This window comes from Mus caroli, chromosome 19 (genome assembly GCF_900094665.2).
Source record: "Mus caroli chromosome 19, CAROLI_EIJ_v1.1, whole genome shotgun sequence".
In the NCBI taxonomy this organism is placed as follows: domain Eukaryota; kingdom Metazoa; phylum Chordata; class Mammalia; order Rodentia; family Muridae; genus Mus; species Mus caroli.
The window spans coordinates 38,398,758-38,417,195 of NC_034588.1; the positions used below are offsets into that span (position 1 = coordinate 38,398,758).

The window sequence follows — 18,438 nt, forward strand, 5'->3', positions numbered from 1 at the left end:
GAGAGAGAGAGAGAGAGAGAGAGAGAGAGAGAGAGAGAGAGAGAGAGAGAGAGAAAGAAAGAAAGAAAGAAAGAAAGAAAGAAAGAACACAAAGCTGAAGTAGCCTCGTTGTCTCATCTCTTGGTATATGCTCACCTTTTCTCCTCTACTACTGTGTGCTTGCTTGTCTGTCTGTCTGTCCTCTCCTCCTCCCCCTCCTCCTCCCCTCCCCCTCTCTGTGTCTGCTTCTGTCTCTGTGTCTTTCCCTGTCTCTGTCTCTGTCTCTGTCTGTCTCTCTTTCTGTGTCTCTCTCTGTCTCTGTCTGTCTATCTGTCTCTCTCTCTACACACACACACACACACACACACACACACACACACACACACACACACACACAGAGTCTTCACTTCCTGTCTTTCCTGCCTCGTTCGTGCTGTGATCACACCCCAGTGATATCGATGGTGTTTCAGTTTTGACCATCTCTTATTAGCCACCCAAATGGCTATTTCTAAAATTGTGATAATTTGCAAAATACATACAGAAATATGAATTTCTAGCCATTATTTTGGTCAGATCCTTGGCATGAAATGACCTTTCTGGTCAAAGAACATGAACTTTGGGACTCTCCCACTTAACATCTGCATCCAAACCATTTTTGCTGGACCAGATAGGCGACCACCATAAAGAGACATGAACTAACCCCCGTCCTCACCCACCAGATCCTTTTTCCTTTTCATGATCACCAAGGTGAGATGTAGACAGTTTGCCAAGACCCAGTTTCAAAACTGAAAGCTCCACTCAGGAGCAAGCCACACAGACCCTGAGCTCTGAGTGCTCCTCCACTTCCTCACCGCTGTGCTGTGCTTCTGTGCCTAAGACAGCAAGCCTCAGGTGAGGGGAGGGAGCCTCAGGTGAGGGGGGAGCCTCGGATGGGGGGACGCTCCCCCCTGGCTCTCCCTCAGGAGCAATGACTTCGTTTATGAACACATCAATCAATGAATGGCACCCATACCTCAGGAGAGGTACACGGAAGGAATTCCAGTGGTGTGACCTTTGCCTCCACATGTTTTTAGGGGCAAGCAGCAGGCCTGCCCAGAGGGTGGGAAAAGATGTTGGTTTTCCATTTTTCTCTTGATTACCATCTCACGATATACTCTCAGGCAGGGTGAGGCTGGGGTCCCCTCCCTAAGCACCCCCAGATCTTAGATCAGCCCGCTGATGCCCTCTCTGTCAACCCCCGTACCCTCCCCATACTCACAGGCGCTCTAATTCCTTCATGTCATCAAAAGCTCCGCGTTCCACAGCTCCGATCTGGTTCTCCATCAGCTGCCTGGGAGGCAAAGAGACAGAATAGCTACAGGATGCTAAACAAGGGTTCCTAGGAACCACTGGAAAAGGGAAGAACCCCAACGAACTTTGCCAGGGCAATGTGGGCTGGGGGACGGGGGAGGGGGCAAGATGAAGGGGCAGAGAGAGCCATGCCCAGGTCCTACATAGATCAGCTGAAATGGTCACAACTTCACAAATTTCCCCAACTCAGGTCCCTCAGCAAGCCCTGCCTTGCAGAGCGGCACAGTGCCAATGGTCACAGTTATACTTGAAGAAGGTGCTAGTGGGTACACTGTATGCTTTGGTCCAGAGCATACATCTAAGAGACATAGCCAACATGGCAGTAAAAAGCCATACCAACTGGGCAGAGTCCACAAATATATGCCTCAGTGGCCAGACAACACCCCCACTGTCTGCATCACATTCTGCCTAGGCCTGTCTGCTGAAGAAAGGAGTGGGGTGCCCGGGACAACCAACCACCTGGCTCCATGGGACTCTGCATCTTCACCCACCCCTTCCCAACATGCTCTGCTTCATAGGATCTGACTGGTGGGTATCACCAAGAGATGGGAAGCTGAGTGGTCATCCTGGAGGTACTGAAGCACTTTCCTCCCGTGTTCTCCCCTCTCCACACCCAAAAAGATCGAAACCCCAAGCATGGGCTTCGGGCAGGGTTTGAGCAGGGTGGTACACTTTTCTCTCTGCCGAAAGCCTTAGAGAAGAATGCTAGGCAGGGAGGAAGACACCACCACCACCACCACCACCACCACCACCACCACCACCACCACCAGACCAGAAAGAGGAAAGCTTTGGTCAATGTGAGTTGGTTCTAGAGCAGCAAAGACTCCAGTAATTCATCACCCCTAACACCAAGGAGGATTGTCCACAAGGTCCCCCCCATTCCTTCAAAGACACCCCCCAGAACTTTGAAGTCTACAATTCTGAAAGAATTGAGGTCCAGAACCCTTGTACTACTATGACCCAGACAGTGGGAGGTGAGGGACTCTGGATAGCTGATGATGAGTCCTACCCGCTGGATGGGGCAGGGCTTCCAAATCCAACTGAGGTATTGAAGCCAGAACCCTGTTTGCCAAGGCTGCCTCTGTTTCCCAAGATCAGCAGAGTACAGAGGGATGGGGACATGGGGGTCCAACATGAGCACATCTTGTTGTATCTTTGCCTGACAGGTACAGCAGATGGCCCATTGATGGCCAGCCACCTCAATCAGCAGGACCTTCATTCTCAGACACCTGAGTAAAGTCACAGCTGTCTTCTACTGTCCCCCTTCCCCATCACCCTCTCGACCAAGGCCTGAGGAGCCCTGCTGAGGAGGAGTCCATTGGAGATGGCGTGTTCTCCACCCATCCATCCAGTATGTTAAATCTAATGCCCTGTATGATGTGTTTAGAGGCAGGGCTGTTAGGGGCGAGGCTAAAGTGATGTGGTAATCTGGGTAGGCCTTGATACCCAAGGACTAGTGAGTCCTCTCTGCATGCTCACAGAGCCAGGCCATGTAAGGTCACACTGCACAGATGTCTGATCAGGAACCAACCTGTGACACCTTGATCCAGGATCTCAGCCTCCAGAGCCCGAGCAAAGCCTAGCTGAGATTTAGGTCCTGCCTATGGTGTTCCACCAGAGAAGGCATAACTGAACAGAGACCTATAGACTCTCCATGCCACCTGCTCTTCCCTTATCCCAGAGACAGAAATAGCCAAGAGGTGCCCTGTCCAAGTCCTCCGTGCCCATTCTTCTCAGCCATGGGGGAGGCAGTAAGCTCTCTAGATCAGGACACTCAACATCACCCCACTCCACCTGCTCAGGAGGCCCTTGACTCCCCAATAGAAGGCCTATGCTAGCTTATGGCTCTCAAACTCCCATCCAGAACTCCAGACCCAAGGCTGAGGTGAGGGTAGAGGCAGACTGTGATGGGAACCCCATACTCACAACACTCGAAGCTGCTTGAGGCCAGCAAAGTCATGCTTGTGGATCCGAGTGATGTTGTTGCCATTGAGTTCCCTGGGAGAGAAAGGGGGAAGGCAACAGTGGCGTGAGTGGTCGGGACCCCCAGGGCTCAGCTCATCCCCAGCTCAGCTCAAGCCATTTGCCTCACCAGTGAGGTGAAGCCCAGCACATCACTTCTCCCTGCACCCTGCCACCCACCAAGAAGCCCAACAGCCTGGGGCCTTTGAGCATTCCATGCTCCTGCTACAGGAACAATAAACATGGCTCACTGTTGAGGTGTGCAGAAACCCCAAGCATGGTTTCACCCTGGGGACTCAGCCTAGATGGAGAGACAGATCACAAAGCAAAGAATCTGGAAGTAGGCCATGGGAGCCACTCAGGGTTATCCTAGCCAAACCTCAGAATTCCCAACCACAAAATGAAGGGCACCAATTGTGACAGCCTCATAGTGTTACACCGGCATACGTAGGTAAGGACCATAGCTGCCCTTGGGGACAGCCGCAGTATCATCATGAATGACAGTGGTTCGTATTCTGACAGGAGAAGCAGAGGAGAGCCATGCAGTTCAGGAGCCCTGAGGAAAGGATACTCGAGCTGAGGACCAAAAGACAAGGAAAAGCAAACTCAAGCAAGAGCTCACTGAGTCAGCCCAAGTGTCTGAGGGGAGTGAGAAACAGCCTGAGAGTTGGGGACTGTGGGTCCAGGCAAACCCAGTGCAAGCAGAGAAAAAGCTAGAAACCAGTGAAGGTCTCACACAGGGCCCCATAGACTTTCCTGGGGTGGCTAACAGGAGAATATAACCAAGTAGAGAAGGCTGAGTCTACTGCTCCATCCCCAGGGGTCAGACCTACTGATGCTATGGCTTCTCTTCCCACCATCGTGGGCATCAGCTCTGTCTTCCCTTCCAAGGTCAATTCTTTCCTTCTCTGGCCCATCTCCAGAAACTAGAACAGATCCTGGACTCATGTCTCCACTCTCATTGGTACACTAGACACAGACCACACCTCAGAGACCATATGGCCCCTTCCCACCCAGCCTCCTAGTGCTTACTCAGTCTCTATCCAGAAAGGCCCTGCTCAGCCTCAGGAAGCCAGGCCACTCTGAGGGGAAAGTTCTTCACTGTCTCAGTACACACTCAGACTGTCTTCTCCAGCCAGTGTCTAACCCATCCTTGGGACAGGAGCCACGCTGACTCCTCTTCGCGATCACTGTCACTGTAAACTGCATGCTTCTCGTCAACCTAAATTCCCCACCCCAACACACACACACACACACATTCACACACATACACACACTCATACACATACACACACTCACACATACTCAAACACACACACAGTGTTTATCTATAAGGCTTCCTTCTCACTTAGCCAAACAGTAGCCACAAGTTCCAGGTATGACCCTGAGCTCAAACCAAGTCTCCTTTGTTCTGGAGTGTGCTGAGATGTATGCCGTCTAGACAATGCTCTACAGTTGCTTCCCCTAAGAACTATGTGTATCATTTGCTTCCACAGGTCCCAAGAACCTAGGTCCTCACCAAAGTTGCTATCGTGACCATCTAACAGACAAGGGAACAGCAGTTCTCAGATGTTGGATGTTCTCCCAAAGACAACAGCTGAGAGATGACAGAACCCATAGTCATGACCTTGTGACCCTTAGGGCCCAAGCTGTCAATCAAAGCTGACAAGCCAATAGTTGATTTGGCTCATGCCCCATGTCTGGGATTCCCCATCCTCATTCCTTTTATAGTAGAATCTGAGGGGCTTCAGTGGTGCTCCAAGTTGGCAGACCATCAGTAAGTGCCCCAAACCCAGACCCTTCCTCATCCTCAATGCTGTGAGAACATCTTCATGTGATGACAGGCCTTGTTGATCTTTCCTATTTAAACATTCCTTCCTGGAATGGCCACTCATCTGTACCTTCTGCAACACAACTTTCCTTCAAACCCTGGAAGCACCTTCAGGAACCCTTGCTAGCTGACTCCTGAAGGCAGTACTTCAGCCTTCCTTTGAGCCATTATGATAAAACTTTCAGCTGCAAACCCCACAGCACAAGGTAGTTTGTATGGTGGGTTTGTCTTTCTCATTATAAAGGTACATATCTGTTGGTTATAGATAAACGATGTTAAAACAATTGCAGTAAAGTGAAAATGTGCCCCATAGGCTCAGGGTTTTGAACACTTGGTTTCCAGTGGGTGGCACTATTTGGGGAGTTATGGAACCTTTCAAGGGTGCAGCTTTGCTGGAGGAAGTATATCACTGGAGGTGGCTTTAAGAGTTCACCACCCTGCTCCACTTTGACTCCTCTCCATCTGTGTGGATGGAGATGCTTCCTGCTCCACCCATCTGTTGTCATGCCTTTCCTCCCATTATAGACTCCTCTGGGTTCCTAAGCCAAAATAAACTCTCCTATAAGTTCCTCTAGGTCATGCTATTTCATCATAGCAACAGAAACATCATAGCAAAAGTAAACAATAAAACTCAAATGGTCAGCCATAGAACCAACACTTGATTGAATTTCAGAAAACCAAACATACACTGTGAACTACAAACCTGTCTGATGAAAAAGAGCTGCCACCACACAGAATGTAGCAGCAGGTCAAAAGACAGCCCTGTATTCCATGAGAGCTACTATGTGCACATTCACTCACATGCACAGATGTGTGCATGGGGGGTGGTGAGCCTGGAGAACACATGTAAATTAACAGCTACAACTGATAAGTGGTAAAATATCAGGTGACTTTAGTATCTTTTCAGTTTACTTTCTGCACTTTAAGTTTTATAAGCCAATGCAGTATCCAAAATGTTTCATTTAAAAATGTTATTAAATTTTTAAATAAAAAATATTTAATTAAAAAATAAAAATTAGGGAGATGTGAACTTTAAGTCCTGGAAAAGAAAGAAAAAAATTAAAACTGTATATTACTAAGAATAACCATTATGGATAATCCCCATGGGCATTCTAGAATATTTTCTCTCAATCTGATGTATATACACACATACGTACATACATGCATACACACACACACACACACACACATACATATTGCTTGTCTCCCTAAGATACTCTCTCTCACAAGTACTTCTGGAAGGCTTCCTAGGGCCGTTTTATAAGGCAGCTGGCTATAGTGTGTTCCTAACACACTGCTGACAGAGGAAAGACAAACGCTAGAACCTGTCTACCCAAGACAGGGCCAACATGGAACTCAGGAATCCCCAAGCACAGAATCCCCACGAAAGCAGGTGGAGGTGGACAGGCAGACAGGAACTTCTGATGACATCTGGCACCTGCCTGTCTTCCTTCTCACTGAGATGGTGAGGACACTGGGACACATTCGTCAGCCAGTCCCTCCTCCTCCCTTCCTCCCCATCACCCATCTCCACGTTGAAAGAGACAGGATAGCAAGGCAAGGCATGATGGTAAAGCAAGTCCAGCCTCTTTTCCAGGAGTCCCTGCTAGTGGTTTCCTGTCTCAGCCCCAGCCTGCTCCATGTGCCCTCACTCTCAGTGGCTGTAGCTAGGTGCCCCCTTTCTAGGGAGAACCCTTCTCCCTTCCAGGTCTGAGGGCAGTGGCAACTTAGAAACATCATATAGGCCTTACCTGAGGTGTGACCTCTCGAGGGTTGTCAAGCCCTTGCCTTAGCAGGACAACCATGGCCTCTTGCTAGAATACACAGCATCAGAGCCTCTATTCCTCCAACAGGTAATCCCAGAGTGTTGCCATGGAGACCCTCTCCCAACAGACATGCTACTGGGACACAGACACATACCCAGGACCACTGAAGCCAGAGAAGCAGGCAGTATGCCCGCTAGGACAGCTCTCAGCCTCAGACTGAGCCCCATCCCTACCCTTACTGGTTCCTACAACGGCACAGAATAGTGAAGCAACTTGCCCTGTGGTGTACAGCCAATAGATGATGGGACAAAGATGAAGCCAGGCTAGAGTTCTCCCTCACCCCGCCCCCCATGCCAGGAAGCCTGAAGTTTTTGGCCTCCTCCTGTCTCATCACCCTGTCCCCTCAGCCAGTGCAGTAAGACCTTAGACAGAGCTAAGATCACTTTCAAGCTCTGGAGTCCCGTGGTAAGACTCAGAGCTTTGCCTAAGCAACAACCCTGGTAGCAAACGTCCCCACTTCTGCCAGTTCCTATGTGGCCCTAAAATAAAAATAAAATAAAAACCTGAATGGCAAAGAGATTTTGAAGACAAGTCTCCAAAGCACAGCTATGTGCGGAAAACCAAACCAGAAGGGTTTCTTGACCCTTGATCCCTCCCTCTCAGGAAGCAGGAATACTCACAGTATCTGGGAGTTTGTGAAAACACAGAAGGGATCCTTGGGTAGCTTAGATTTGAGGAGGCTCAGCCCAGTTTCAAGCTCCCCACAATACCTGGAGGTCCAGCTGTCCCCATTCTTTAGGGACCAGAACGCTCCCATAGTGAGCCAAGCTTGCACTGGTGATGGGAAGCTCTTACTAGGAATTATGTAAATGTCCCTGAACTGCTTGCCACACTTAGGTCTTCCCTGGGTGAACGGTCAGGTGCTGCTGAGGTAGAGCTGCTTAGGGAAGATTGGTCCTCCTCAGCACTGCCCAGAGTCCTGGGGCCCTCCCAGTCTGGCAATCTGCCTGCAAGTGGGTCTAGCTGCCTGCAAGGCCCACCTCAGGCCTTCACCCTTGTGCCAGCTTCCTGTAGAGATGCCAGTGGGCTCCCCACATTCACCCTGGCTGGCTCTCCTCTCTAGTCTGTTCAAAAAGCCACAGCCAGGGGAGTCTTTACAAGCTGTCAATTTGATCCTCATGTAAGTCCTGAAGTTAACCCTCTATCCCACCCCGCCCCATTGCTGTTGGAATCAAGACAAAACCTCCATATCATACTCAAAGCCTAGTGATAATGCTCCTCCAGTCAGTGCCACTGACTGGGGAACCAATTGTTGGATTACATGAGCATATAGGGTACTTTCTCACTCAAATCACTATGTACAGTATTTCTTTATTCTTCTCTCTCTCTTTTTTTTTTTTTTAAAAAACAGGTCTCACTATGTAACTCTGACTATCCTAGAACTTGCTTTTAGACCAGGCTGGCTTCGAACTCACAGAGACCCATCAGCCTCTGCCTCCTCACTGCCGGGATTAAAGGCGTGTTCCGCTATGTGGGTCCAGTAATTCTATTTTTAAGTTTTTGAGAAGTTGCCATCCTGTTTGGCACAGCAGCTGCTTCCTTGGATGTTCTCACCAAAACGCATCCTCACCGACAGGTGTTACTTTCTGTCTGGGAATTTTTTTTTTTTAATGGAAGCAATCCCAGTAGGAGTGAGGGAGTCTAGCCTAACTCAGTTCCAATTCCCTGTCATTTTCTATGAGAGTCAATCTTCACCTGGTCCCTTCACCACTGAGGCCTGGCCGTACTCCCGCTAACCCCCTTCTCTGACCTGGGACCTGTCCCCACACAAACATTCTGCATCAAGGATCTTCTAAAATAGCCACCCCCAAATAGTCACTCCCCACACACAGCCACTGAGTCCCTGAGCTGACCTCCACCTGCAACCTACCTCCCCACCTCCCAACTCTCCTCATTGCCTTCCACCTCTGGACCAGACGCCCCCTCCCTATGCCAGCTGGCTCCTTGGGTCTACCCCAAATGTGCACAGGCCGGGATCAATGGTGGAGTGGGCAACCAGGTGGCCTCCAGGCCCCAGCGCAAGCCCCTGACAGGTGCTTTGTAGTGCTGAGTGAGTGAAAGGAGCCGGCCTTATTAACATCTGAAGAACAGCAGGCTCCAGTCAAGTTTAAAAGCTACACACAAACACAGCTCCCAGGCTCACAACTCAGGGACTCTCAGCCAACCACTGAGCGGCCAGCTGTCCTGTCCCCGCTGCAGATGGCTCCGCCTCTCTGTAAAGCTGGTTTAACGTCTTCTCCGGGACTGCTGAGTAAGACCAAGAGTGTAGATTAAACTGTAAGGCATTTTTGCCCTGAGTCTGGCGTGAGGGTTGTAAACGATAACCACAGGCAACTCCAAGGTGCATCTCTGTGTTCACCCTTCTCTGACCTGTTGCCTACCCTCCCTGACCCCATCATTCAATGGCCCTCCCCCCACCATTGCCGGAGCACAAACAAGCGCCTCTCTGGGACTGCTCGCCTGAGTCTCTCTTGGTGCTGCCTGCTCTGCCCTAAACTTCCCACTATCCGCCAGGAGCCCTTGCCTCAACCCTCATCCTCAGAGAGTGGATGGCCCTACCCTCCTCATCCTCCTCCCCAACTCCGCCCAGTGCTCCCTCCTCAGAGCATAGCTCCTCCTTGTCACCAGCTCATCCCCCAACTCCTCTCAGTGAAGGTTAGAGTTAAGGGCAGTCCTCCTGTGGCCTCAAGGGGTACACTTTTTCACTAGGAGACCCCAACAGCAAGTGCTCGCAGATCTCATTCTGTGCACCCCAAATCTGAGTCGTCAGAATCAGAATCTCTGGGGTGGGTCTAGGGGTGTGCATTTTGTGTTAGATTGTGTGTAGTTGCTCTCCTAGGCTGGGCCGATGGGCCTCTCTATGCACAGCCTCAACTCCTGTTGAAATTCTCTGACAACTGTGGTATGTGAAGGCTAGGGACAACAAGTCACACGGAGGTGTCAGCCCATGGGACATTCAGAGGACACATCACCCCCCTGTGATATTCTTGCCAAAAAATGCACAGGCTCAACAAAACCATGAATAAAAACTATGCAAGCTGGAGGGGGCAGAGACATTTAAATGATCTCTTTGGGTTAGGGGCCAGCCTGGTCTACATAGTAAGTTCCAGGCCAGGTAGGAAAACAGTAAAACTCTGTCTCAAAAACTAGACAGACAGACAACTAAACAACCAAATCAATAAGCTTTAGACAAAATAACTAGCCAATGATCTTTCCAAAGAGTCAAGGTTATAAAAAGCCAAAACAGACAAAAGGCCTTCGTCAGACTGAAGGGGACTGAGGAGAGATGTAACTAAATACAGTATGAACCCCTGGGATTCAGGAGACAATATGTGGATGAAAGGAGGGTGGAAGCCCATTACTTAGTTAATAATGTCTTAACTATGCTAACGCCTCAGCCGGCTAACTGCACCATGTTAGCTGGTTGAAGCGTGCATGGTAGCTATCTGAATTTCTAATTCATTCAACTATTTTACGAATTAAACCAACTAAAGCCATTTTAGGGGAAAGGGCTTTGAATTTAAAAAATATAATAAAACTGTAGCAAAGACAACAAAATCTTAGTTACAGAAATCACATAGTTAACTTTCTCCCCACTGCTGGCTGCTACCTTCTAAAACCACTCCACCTATCGTACCCCAGAGCCAGGCAGAAGAATTCCTACTCTCCCCTCTTGGCCTAAAGACAATTGACCCCTATGGCCAATGCTCAAAGGAGCCTGTTAACGGGACACAAGATGAGCTAGCCTGGACTCCTACCTGCCAAATCTCTACTCTGAACCTCCAATAGTAATGATAATAAACTAGAATCCAGCAACTAAAACAATAGTGCACAAGTCTGTTAAAGATGGACAAAGGATGGAGAAGAAGGCAAGAGTCTTCTAACCAGTAACAGGGAAGAAAAGATGAGACCAAGAATCAGCCATTGGCTCTGAAGCCCTAGGGCAAAGTTCTGAAGAATGGGTTACACACACAGCTTCAAAATATCTCCCAGAAATTACTTAACAACACAGAAGAAAACCCCAGACATCTATGTACCTAGGATCAAAGCTAGAATGACCAATGCCAGAACAAACTGACATTGTGTGTCTTCTCATGGGACACAAAATAGGAAGCCATGTGATTTATTTAGAATTCTTAGTTAAAATGGGATGCAGTCCTGAGGAACAACTGGATAAAGTCAAGCTGAAAGACACATTGCCTAATAGCTGGCCTGTAGTCCTCAATACGTCAAAGTCAAAAAGAACAAAGCCAGAGGATTCACCCCAATTAAAGACTGAGAGCCGGGACTTCTAAATGCTATCTGGGGTCTTGGGTCAGATTTTGAACCTGGGAACGTGTTGATAAGACACACAACTGAACATGGGAACTGAACATGAAGAACAGAATAGGTAAACAGTATCATGTCATTGCATGTTCTGACTTTGGAAGACTTGTTGCTCTTAGAAAACACACAAATACTTAAAATTCTACAGAGCCTCCAGCCTATTTCTTAAATGTTTCAGAGGAAAAAAAGAATCAAGAAGCAGGGTGTGGTGCTGCTACCTGTCCCCTTATCACAGTCCTTGGGAGGGCAAGATTCTGGGATCGTAAGTTCAAAGCCAGCCTGGGCTGCAAAGTGAGCTCCTGCCTCAAAAAACTGCACTTGAGCGTGTGTGTCTAAGTGTGAGCTCGGGAGGCCTTTCAGGAAGGAGTGGAATGACAGGAACAGTTGGCTCGCTCTCGGTAAGGAAGACACAACTGACTCGGCCACCCCTTTTGTTGCCACTTTTCTAACAAAAGCGAACAAAGTATAGTGAGCACAGAAAGTCCTCGTGAGCGTGCTGGCAGTTTCTCCTTTTCTTCAGTCCCCTGGCCTGACGCTCTCCTAGAATTCAACCATGAAATTCTTCACTCCTCAGATGGATCTGCTCCCCACCCCCAAAACCGTGGCACTCTCTTCTGTGTGTGCCCCCAAATGTGCTCACCCCTCTTCCTGCCCCTCCTTTCCACCTGCCTTCCAGACTCAGACTCCATGTTGGCTCCAGCCCCGCCCCATCTCTCTCAGCCTCGCCCCCCCAGCGCCCCCGCCCCGCCCCGCCCCTCTCAGTACCACCACTGAGTGCCTCTGTCTCCCATCAATCAATCACCACTCATCTCCTCACTGGCTACAGGCTGCACAGTGGTCTCAGCCCTTTACCTGAATTATTTCATTTCCAATGTTACAGCCCTACAAGCTAAATGTCATCACTGGTCCCAGGAAATCGAGTCACTGCTGAGCTGCCCTAGGTCTCCCAGGTGGCTGCTGATTCAAACTAGGCCATTGTCACACCAATGCCTTCCTGTGCTGGAAGTTGCTGTGCTCCGGGTCCCTACAGACTTATTCTTTCTCTCCCACCCCGCTGCAAGCTCTCAGAGAAACCAGCCCATACCCGGACCTCGCTTGATGCGATGCACACACCGCAGGTGCCCAACAGCTGTTTGTTGGCCACGGGCTGGGTTCCAGAAAGGGGAGGAGGGGGTGGCAAGCTCCATCAAAAACAGGAGCCAATTCTCCACCTCCAGCACAGCCCAGCTCCCTGGCTACTGCCCAAGGCCCGGCCGTCATCTGCTCTGGGTAATAAGTATTTGTATGGCGATAATTACAGCATTTGGGAAGAAAATCCCATTAAGCAAGAGCCCTGCCGAGCTGCTAATGCCGGCACAGAACTGGAGGCGGCAACTCCGCCAAACGCCCTCCCGGCTGCTCCTGATAACGGAAAACACAGGGGGCTGCCTGTCCCCAACGTCGCACACGGGGTCCCAAGAGAGCATGGCAACTTTGGCCAGTACGGGCCACCTCCTGGCACATTGTTCCAAAGGGGTGCTGAAAAAGGACAGCATACTTATATTCCGGTGTGATCCAGGGCTCCTCGCCACTGCCTGGTGAGAGACCAGGGTACAGACTGCCAGGATGGAGTACTGAGTGGTCTCTGAATCCTTTTATGTCCTGGAGCTCTCTGTCACCTTAATAGCAATAATAATCGCCCCATTTGTTGGGCACTTGCTGTCTGCCAGGCTCTGTGAGGCACACAGCACCTCTCTGCCTATTATGGAGTTCAATACCCAGGCCCAGCCTTTGAAGCAGGTCCCCCCACTTTATGGGCAAAACCCCCCCAGGATTTGAGGGAGTGTGCTTTTCCTGAGCACTTATCTCAATTTGCAATTATGTGTTTATCTCTCTATCAGACCATTCTTCAGGCTCCCCTGCTGGACAGGAACTTGGGAAGAGGCAGTTTCTCCATCCACTCCACACAATGCAGAGAGCTCAATAGACAGCAGCTATCTGTTGAATGAGGGAATGCAGCCTTGCAGCCTTGCAGCCCCGCAGGATGTCCCAGCTGCCAAGAGGCAGAGCAAGAAGAACAAAACACCAGACAGGCGTTACCAGAGCAGTGTGGTTGCAACCCTCCACCCTGCAGAACCCCGTCTCCCTGTGTCCAAACTGCAGGGGAGAAAGGAAAAGCTGCCCGGGTACAATGGCCACATGCTTTCAGCTAAGGAAGAGCAGCCTGCAGCACGGCCAAGCCTCAGCAAGTACCTCCTACACCACCTGAGCATTCTAGCCTTTACCATGGGCTTCTCACAGTGTTAGCATAGGATGTCTTATGAAGCATCTTCATAAACGCAGTATGAATGAATCCTTGTGAAGTTCTGATGGGATAGCAACCATTATTCACACAGGCCAAGGGAAGGTAGAATATCACCCACATGCCACTGGACCCCAGAATATTTCCTGCAAAACTGTCATTATCTTCTTTATCTGTGGGGGAAACAGAGTCTCAAGCAGGAGAAGGACCATCCCTGGGTCTCTCTATACACGTTGCTCACTCGGAGCACAGCACAGTGACTTCCGTATCTGTGCCAGTGAGAGCCGGAGACACACACACACACACACACACACATTGCTGCCAGGCCAACTCCCCTGCTCAGCAAAATTCTCTCCTGAAGGATCCCACAGTGGCTCACCTAGCCCAGACCTTGGTGACAGATATGGTTTCAGCCCTTGGCCTCAATTCCATTATTATATGGATTCCAAATGGGCAAACCATGAATGTGACCATCCGGCCTTACTGACTGCAGCTTCAGGGCAAGCCATGCATCTTGGCAGCATGCATGCAGCTAGGGTGGGGTAGACCAACCAGCAAAAGGGATGCAAGAACATACACAGTAGCAGGAAAGCAAGTCTCACAGCTTGACAAGAAACAGACTGTGATACACCTGGGCCGGGGGTTGGGGGGGGGGGGAGAGGGAGGATGGGAATCAGCATCCTGACCTTCCAAGGGCCCTGTCCCACCTCTCTCCATCCTTTCTCAGACCTTGATAGAAGGTCTGGCAGATGTCTCTCCCTTTCTACACCCTGACATACAAGTGCCAGGGTAGTAGGGAAGAACAGAAACTAAACCTGCTTCCACACAGACTAAACCTGCTTCTCACATTCCTGGACACTCTGGTGCAAACATTGAAAGTGAAGACTCTTACGTGGAAGGAGAAAAGTTAGCATTCTGCCACCGTGAATGGACCCTTTGAGCCTGGGCACCCTCTGAGCACAAAGCCATGACTTTTCCAGGGTCTTACCAGCAGGTCTCCTCCGTCCTTGCTCTCCAGTATAATTGTTCTATAACAGTGAATTATTTAGTATCCCATCTCTAGCCCTTGGCCTCTGTGGTTAGACCAATTTTCATAGCCGAGCTGGGCCTTACACAAGCTCTTCCAAAGGTCTCTACAGAAACCCAGAGAGCAATGTCTCCCCACTTGGGAGAACAGGTCTGAACCCAGCATTACAAAATATATAGTCATAAAGTTGCTGGGTCCCCTGGGCGACCACCAGAGATGCCCAGAGAACAGAAGGTAAGCACACAGCCTCAGAAGTTTCCCAACCTGGGGAGCTGCTGGCCAGCCTCTGACCAGCACACCAGCTTAGCACCCCAAGATGCTCACGCTGGACTCCCACCCAGACGTATTCAAGGGGAATGTGAAGCTGGAGAAAGACCTTCCTGGCCCTTCCCGATCTCTCTTTATAACCCAGGCTCCTCTCCTCTCTGAACACGGTGTGATTCAGCCCTTGGGAAAATCTGACCTGCAGGCTACACCAGTCATGGCCAGCCACAGGCTTTGTGTTCAGGCAGTCATTCCTGCCTGTGTTGCCTGGACTCTGCTTGGCAAAACCCACCAACCCTAACAACACTCTCCACCTTCTAAGAAGTCCCCTCACCCCCCAAAGGGCTTCTTGGCCTTGTGTTCTCAAGCCCCATCACATGGCTAGCTGGGCCCCTCCCTATATCTTCCTACTAATGATCCCCTGCCCGGCCCTTCATACCATCTGCCTTTTGAAGGCAGAGACAGGTTCACTCTCTTTGGGGCCTCAGAACTGAGAGAGGCACTGGCTTGATAAACATGAGACTTGTCTCCCTGTGTTACCATCATAGCGCCTTACTGAGCGAGCACCCAGCTTCTTCCAGACATTACCTTCCATTGCCACAAGAACCAGAAACCCAATGTAGCCCAGACTCCATTTCCTAATAGAAAGCAACCAAGGCTCAAAGAAGTCTGGTAACTTGTCCAAAGTCACACAGCCCATAATTCACAGAGCTGGGCTTCTAACCCAGATACTCTTGCTTCCCGGGCTACCCCCAACTCTGCTCTGTCTCAGGATTCACTTCCATCTCACTGACTAGAAAAGACGACAGAATTCGTGAAAGGCAAAGCAGAGCCTATCAGAAGCAGTCAAGGTAGTAGGACAGTGGGAAAGCAAGAATGCAGAGTAGTTGAGGTACCAAAGCAAAGGAGAGGGCCTCATGTGTCTCCTGTGTGGGCTGCTCAGGGTAACAGCCCAGAAAAAAACACACCACTGGGTAAAGCAGGGGACAGAAATTTCATCCGGAAAGAACAGACCACGGTGACCTCAGAGGTCCTCCAAATAGACTTGCTTGTCCTTAATTTCTCTCTAGGTCCATGAGGCTGACTCAGGGAAACTCAGTTCGGTCACCCCAATTTCGACATGGGTGCGTGCGCGCACGCGCTCACACACACACACACACACACACACACACACACACACACGCCAGTTCGCAACTAGATTGCATGCAGATTGCAAGTTCTCTGAAACTGTCACGGGAATGTCTCAAACCCAGCCAAGAAAGAGTCTGGGCCAAGCATGGACTCACTAATTGCTGGCCTCGGTACAGAAGTTCAGAGTTTGATGTAGGCAACAGCTCTCCCCGGGGTTTGCCTCTGGCCAGCTGAGACTCATGAAAGTATGCTCCTGAGTTATCAAAATATGTCTACCTTTTCTGACGTTCACTGTAGCCACCCAGGAGTGTGGACAGAAAGAGGAGCATGGTTTCAAAGAAGCCACTAACCTTCCCCAAAGTATCAAAAAAAAAAAAAAAATCTCCTGGTACGGTCACCTCTGAAAGTATACAAAGGCCCTGTGTGTGACTAAAAATCCACTTGCACGACCCGCAGACCCCCGGACTCACACTGCTGTGGTATCCTTAGGTGCCGGAATTTCACACTGACCACATTTGGCAGGAAAAGAGAAAATGTATCACACACGCTCCACCGTGCTCATGAGGCAGGTCTGGAAAGGGTGGAGTTCCCTCAAAATCCAGAAGTACAAGAGAACAAGAGGGAAGGAAGGGTGGTTTTTATGACTTGTCACTGTCAATGTCTCCAACCTTATGTCCCAGTCCGAGCTCCTGGCCTCTAGTATTATCCCTGAGCTCGCAGTCCAGGACTCCTCTCACCCTGTAAGGGTTCCGATGTCATATTCCTCCAAAACCCAAACCAAAGGCCCTCGGGTCCCATTGTCTGTCTGCCTGGGCTCGGGATGAAGACTGAAGGAGAGGGTAGGTTGCTTACACCTTCAAGGGGAGAATTATCCAGGCTCTGGGACCAAACAATGGGTAGAATAGGTGCTCAGAAACTTCTGGTCCGTGGCAGCGAGCCCTTGGAGCCCAAATCCACCTGCCCACTCAGAACCCAGCAAACCCCATGTGTCCAAAAGGAGACGCCGTGCCTGGAGTCCGTGGGAAGCTGTTCTCCTAGGTGCCCGGAAGGCTCCAGGTACCCTAGAGGAATAAAGTGCTGTGCAGTGGGAAGGACCTGTCACAGCGGAGAGCAGAGATCGCAAGGGGCAGGTGTGAGGAAGGGCTGAGGATGCTTCCAGGGCCCTTTGAATCTGGCACCTGCAAATGCGCTCCTGGTTTCTGGTTTCCTAAAAACCTACCAAGGCACTGACTCCTCTACTGGCGACGGAGCCCAACAGTCTAGCGCCCCCCACCCGATTCCGGTCCCTCTGATCCGTCAGGGTGGGAGAGCAACCAGGGGTCGATGGGGTGGAGGGACTCCCAGTGGACGGGCGGATCCGTACTCACAGGCGCTCGGTGTTCCGTGGGATGTTCTTGGGGATGGCCTGCAAACCCGTGCCGTGGCAGTCCACCGTAGTGCCGGTGCAGGTGCAGAGGGCGGGGCACGCCGTGGCCCCCAGGCGCCACGCGGCTGCCCACAGCAGCAGCCACAGCTCCGGTCGGCTCAACCCCGAAGAGGACCCGCGCTGGGGCGTTAGCGCCATGGTGCCTTCGCCGTGTCCCGTTCGCGTGCCAGACGGCCGCAGCCGCTGACCATCCCCGTCCGGGGCTAGCTCCAGGTGCTATCCCCACCGAAGGACCGAAGAGCCGGTGGAATCGTGCGATGCGCCCTTGCGGATCGAGTGGCACCTGGATGCTCCCAGCGACAGCGTCTGTGCGTAGACCCAGGAAAGGCGTCTTAAGCGGAGGGCGCTCAGCTCCTCTCCCAGTGCTCGCTGCCGGCGTCTCCCTCTCCCTCCAGCTCCCAACTGACTGCTGTGAGGAGGAAAATGGGCAGGCCCCGCGCGCGCGCACACACACACACACCTCGCGCGCGCGCGCACACACACACACACACACACATACACACTCACACCCGCACGCTCGCTCACACCCGGCAGTCATCCATCAATCGAAAAGCACACTTCCAGGGCCAGACTCCTTCCCGCCCTCCCCCCAAGCACGGACCACCGCCCGCCTCCTCCCCACCTCTTTTCTGCTGCTGCAGAGGTCCAGCCGCTGGCATACAGTTTCAAAGGTGCAACCTCCCAGGCGCCAAGGGCTGCGGGGGCCCGGGAAAGGGGGCTTACAGACTGAACCTGCTCTGTAAGCTACACACACACACACACACACACACACACACACACACACACTGCAATGATGTGTACATTTAGACCAGTCACTTCAGTACCCTCAGCTACTAGGGCAGAGGAGCAAAAAGATTTTTTCCCTACATCTTCCCTTCCCTGGGACCACAGACTTCCCCAATGGCTGAAGAGGTCACTAGGTCCCACCAACTTCCTTTGTCAACTGTTGGTGAGGTTTCTTGTACCAGGTGGCCTCTCCAAGCTGTCTTTCCTTGCCCAGCCTGGGACCTTGAAGGAAGAGACTTGAGAGAATAT

At 50.9% G+C, this 18,438-nt stretch overlaps 1 protein-coding gene across 1 annotated transcript in view; it reads right to left on the reverse strand.

Moving 5' to 3' along the window:
- Slit1 (slit guidance ligand 1) overlaps nucleotides 1-17,994 on the reverse strand; it is a 143,589-nt gene extending 125,595 nt beyond the window's left edge. Inside the window, exons 1-3 of the mRNA XM_021151346.1 lie at nucleotides 17,345-17,994; nucleotides 3,256-3,327; nucleotides 1,238-1,309 (exon numbers count right to left, since the gene is read on the reverse strand). Of these exons, the coding sequence (XP_021007005.1) occupies nucleotides 1,238-1,309; nucleotides 3,256-3,327; nucleotides 17,345-17,541 (341 nt within the window). The 5' untranslated portion in view covers nucleotides 17,542-17,994. The remainder of the gene's footprint in view (nucleotides 1-1,237; nucleotides 1,310-3,255; nucleotides 3,328-17,344) is intronic.
- Between the last annotated feature and the right edge of the window lie 444 nt (nucleotides 17,995-18,438).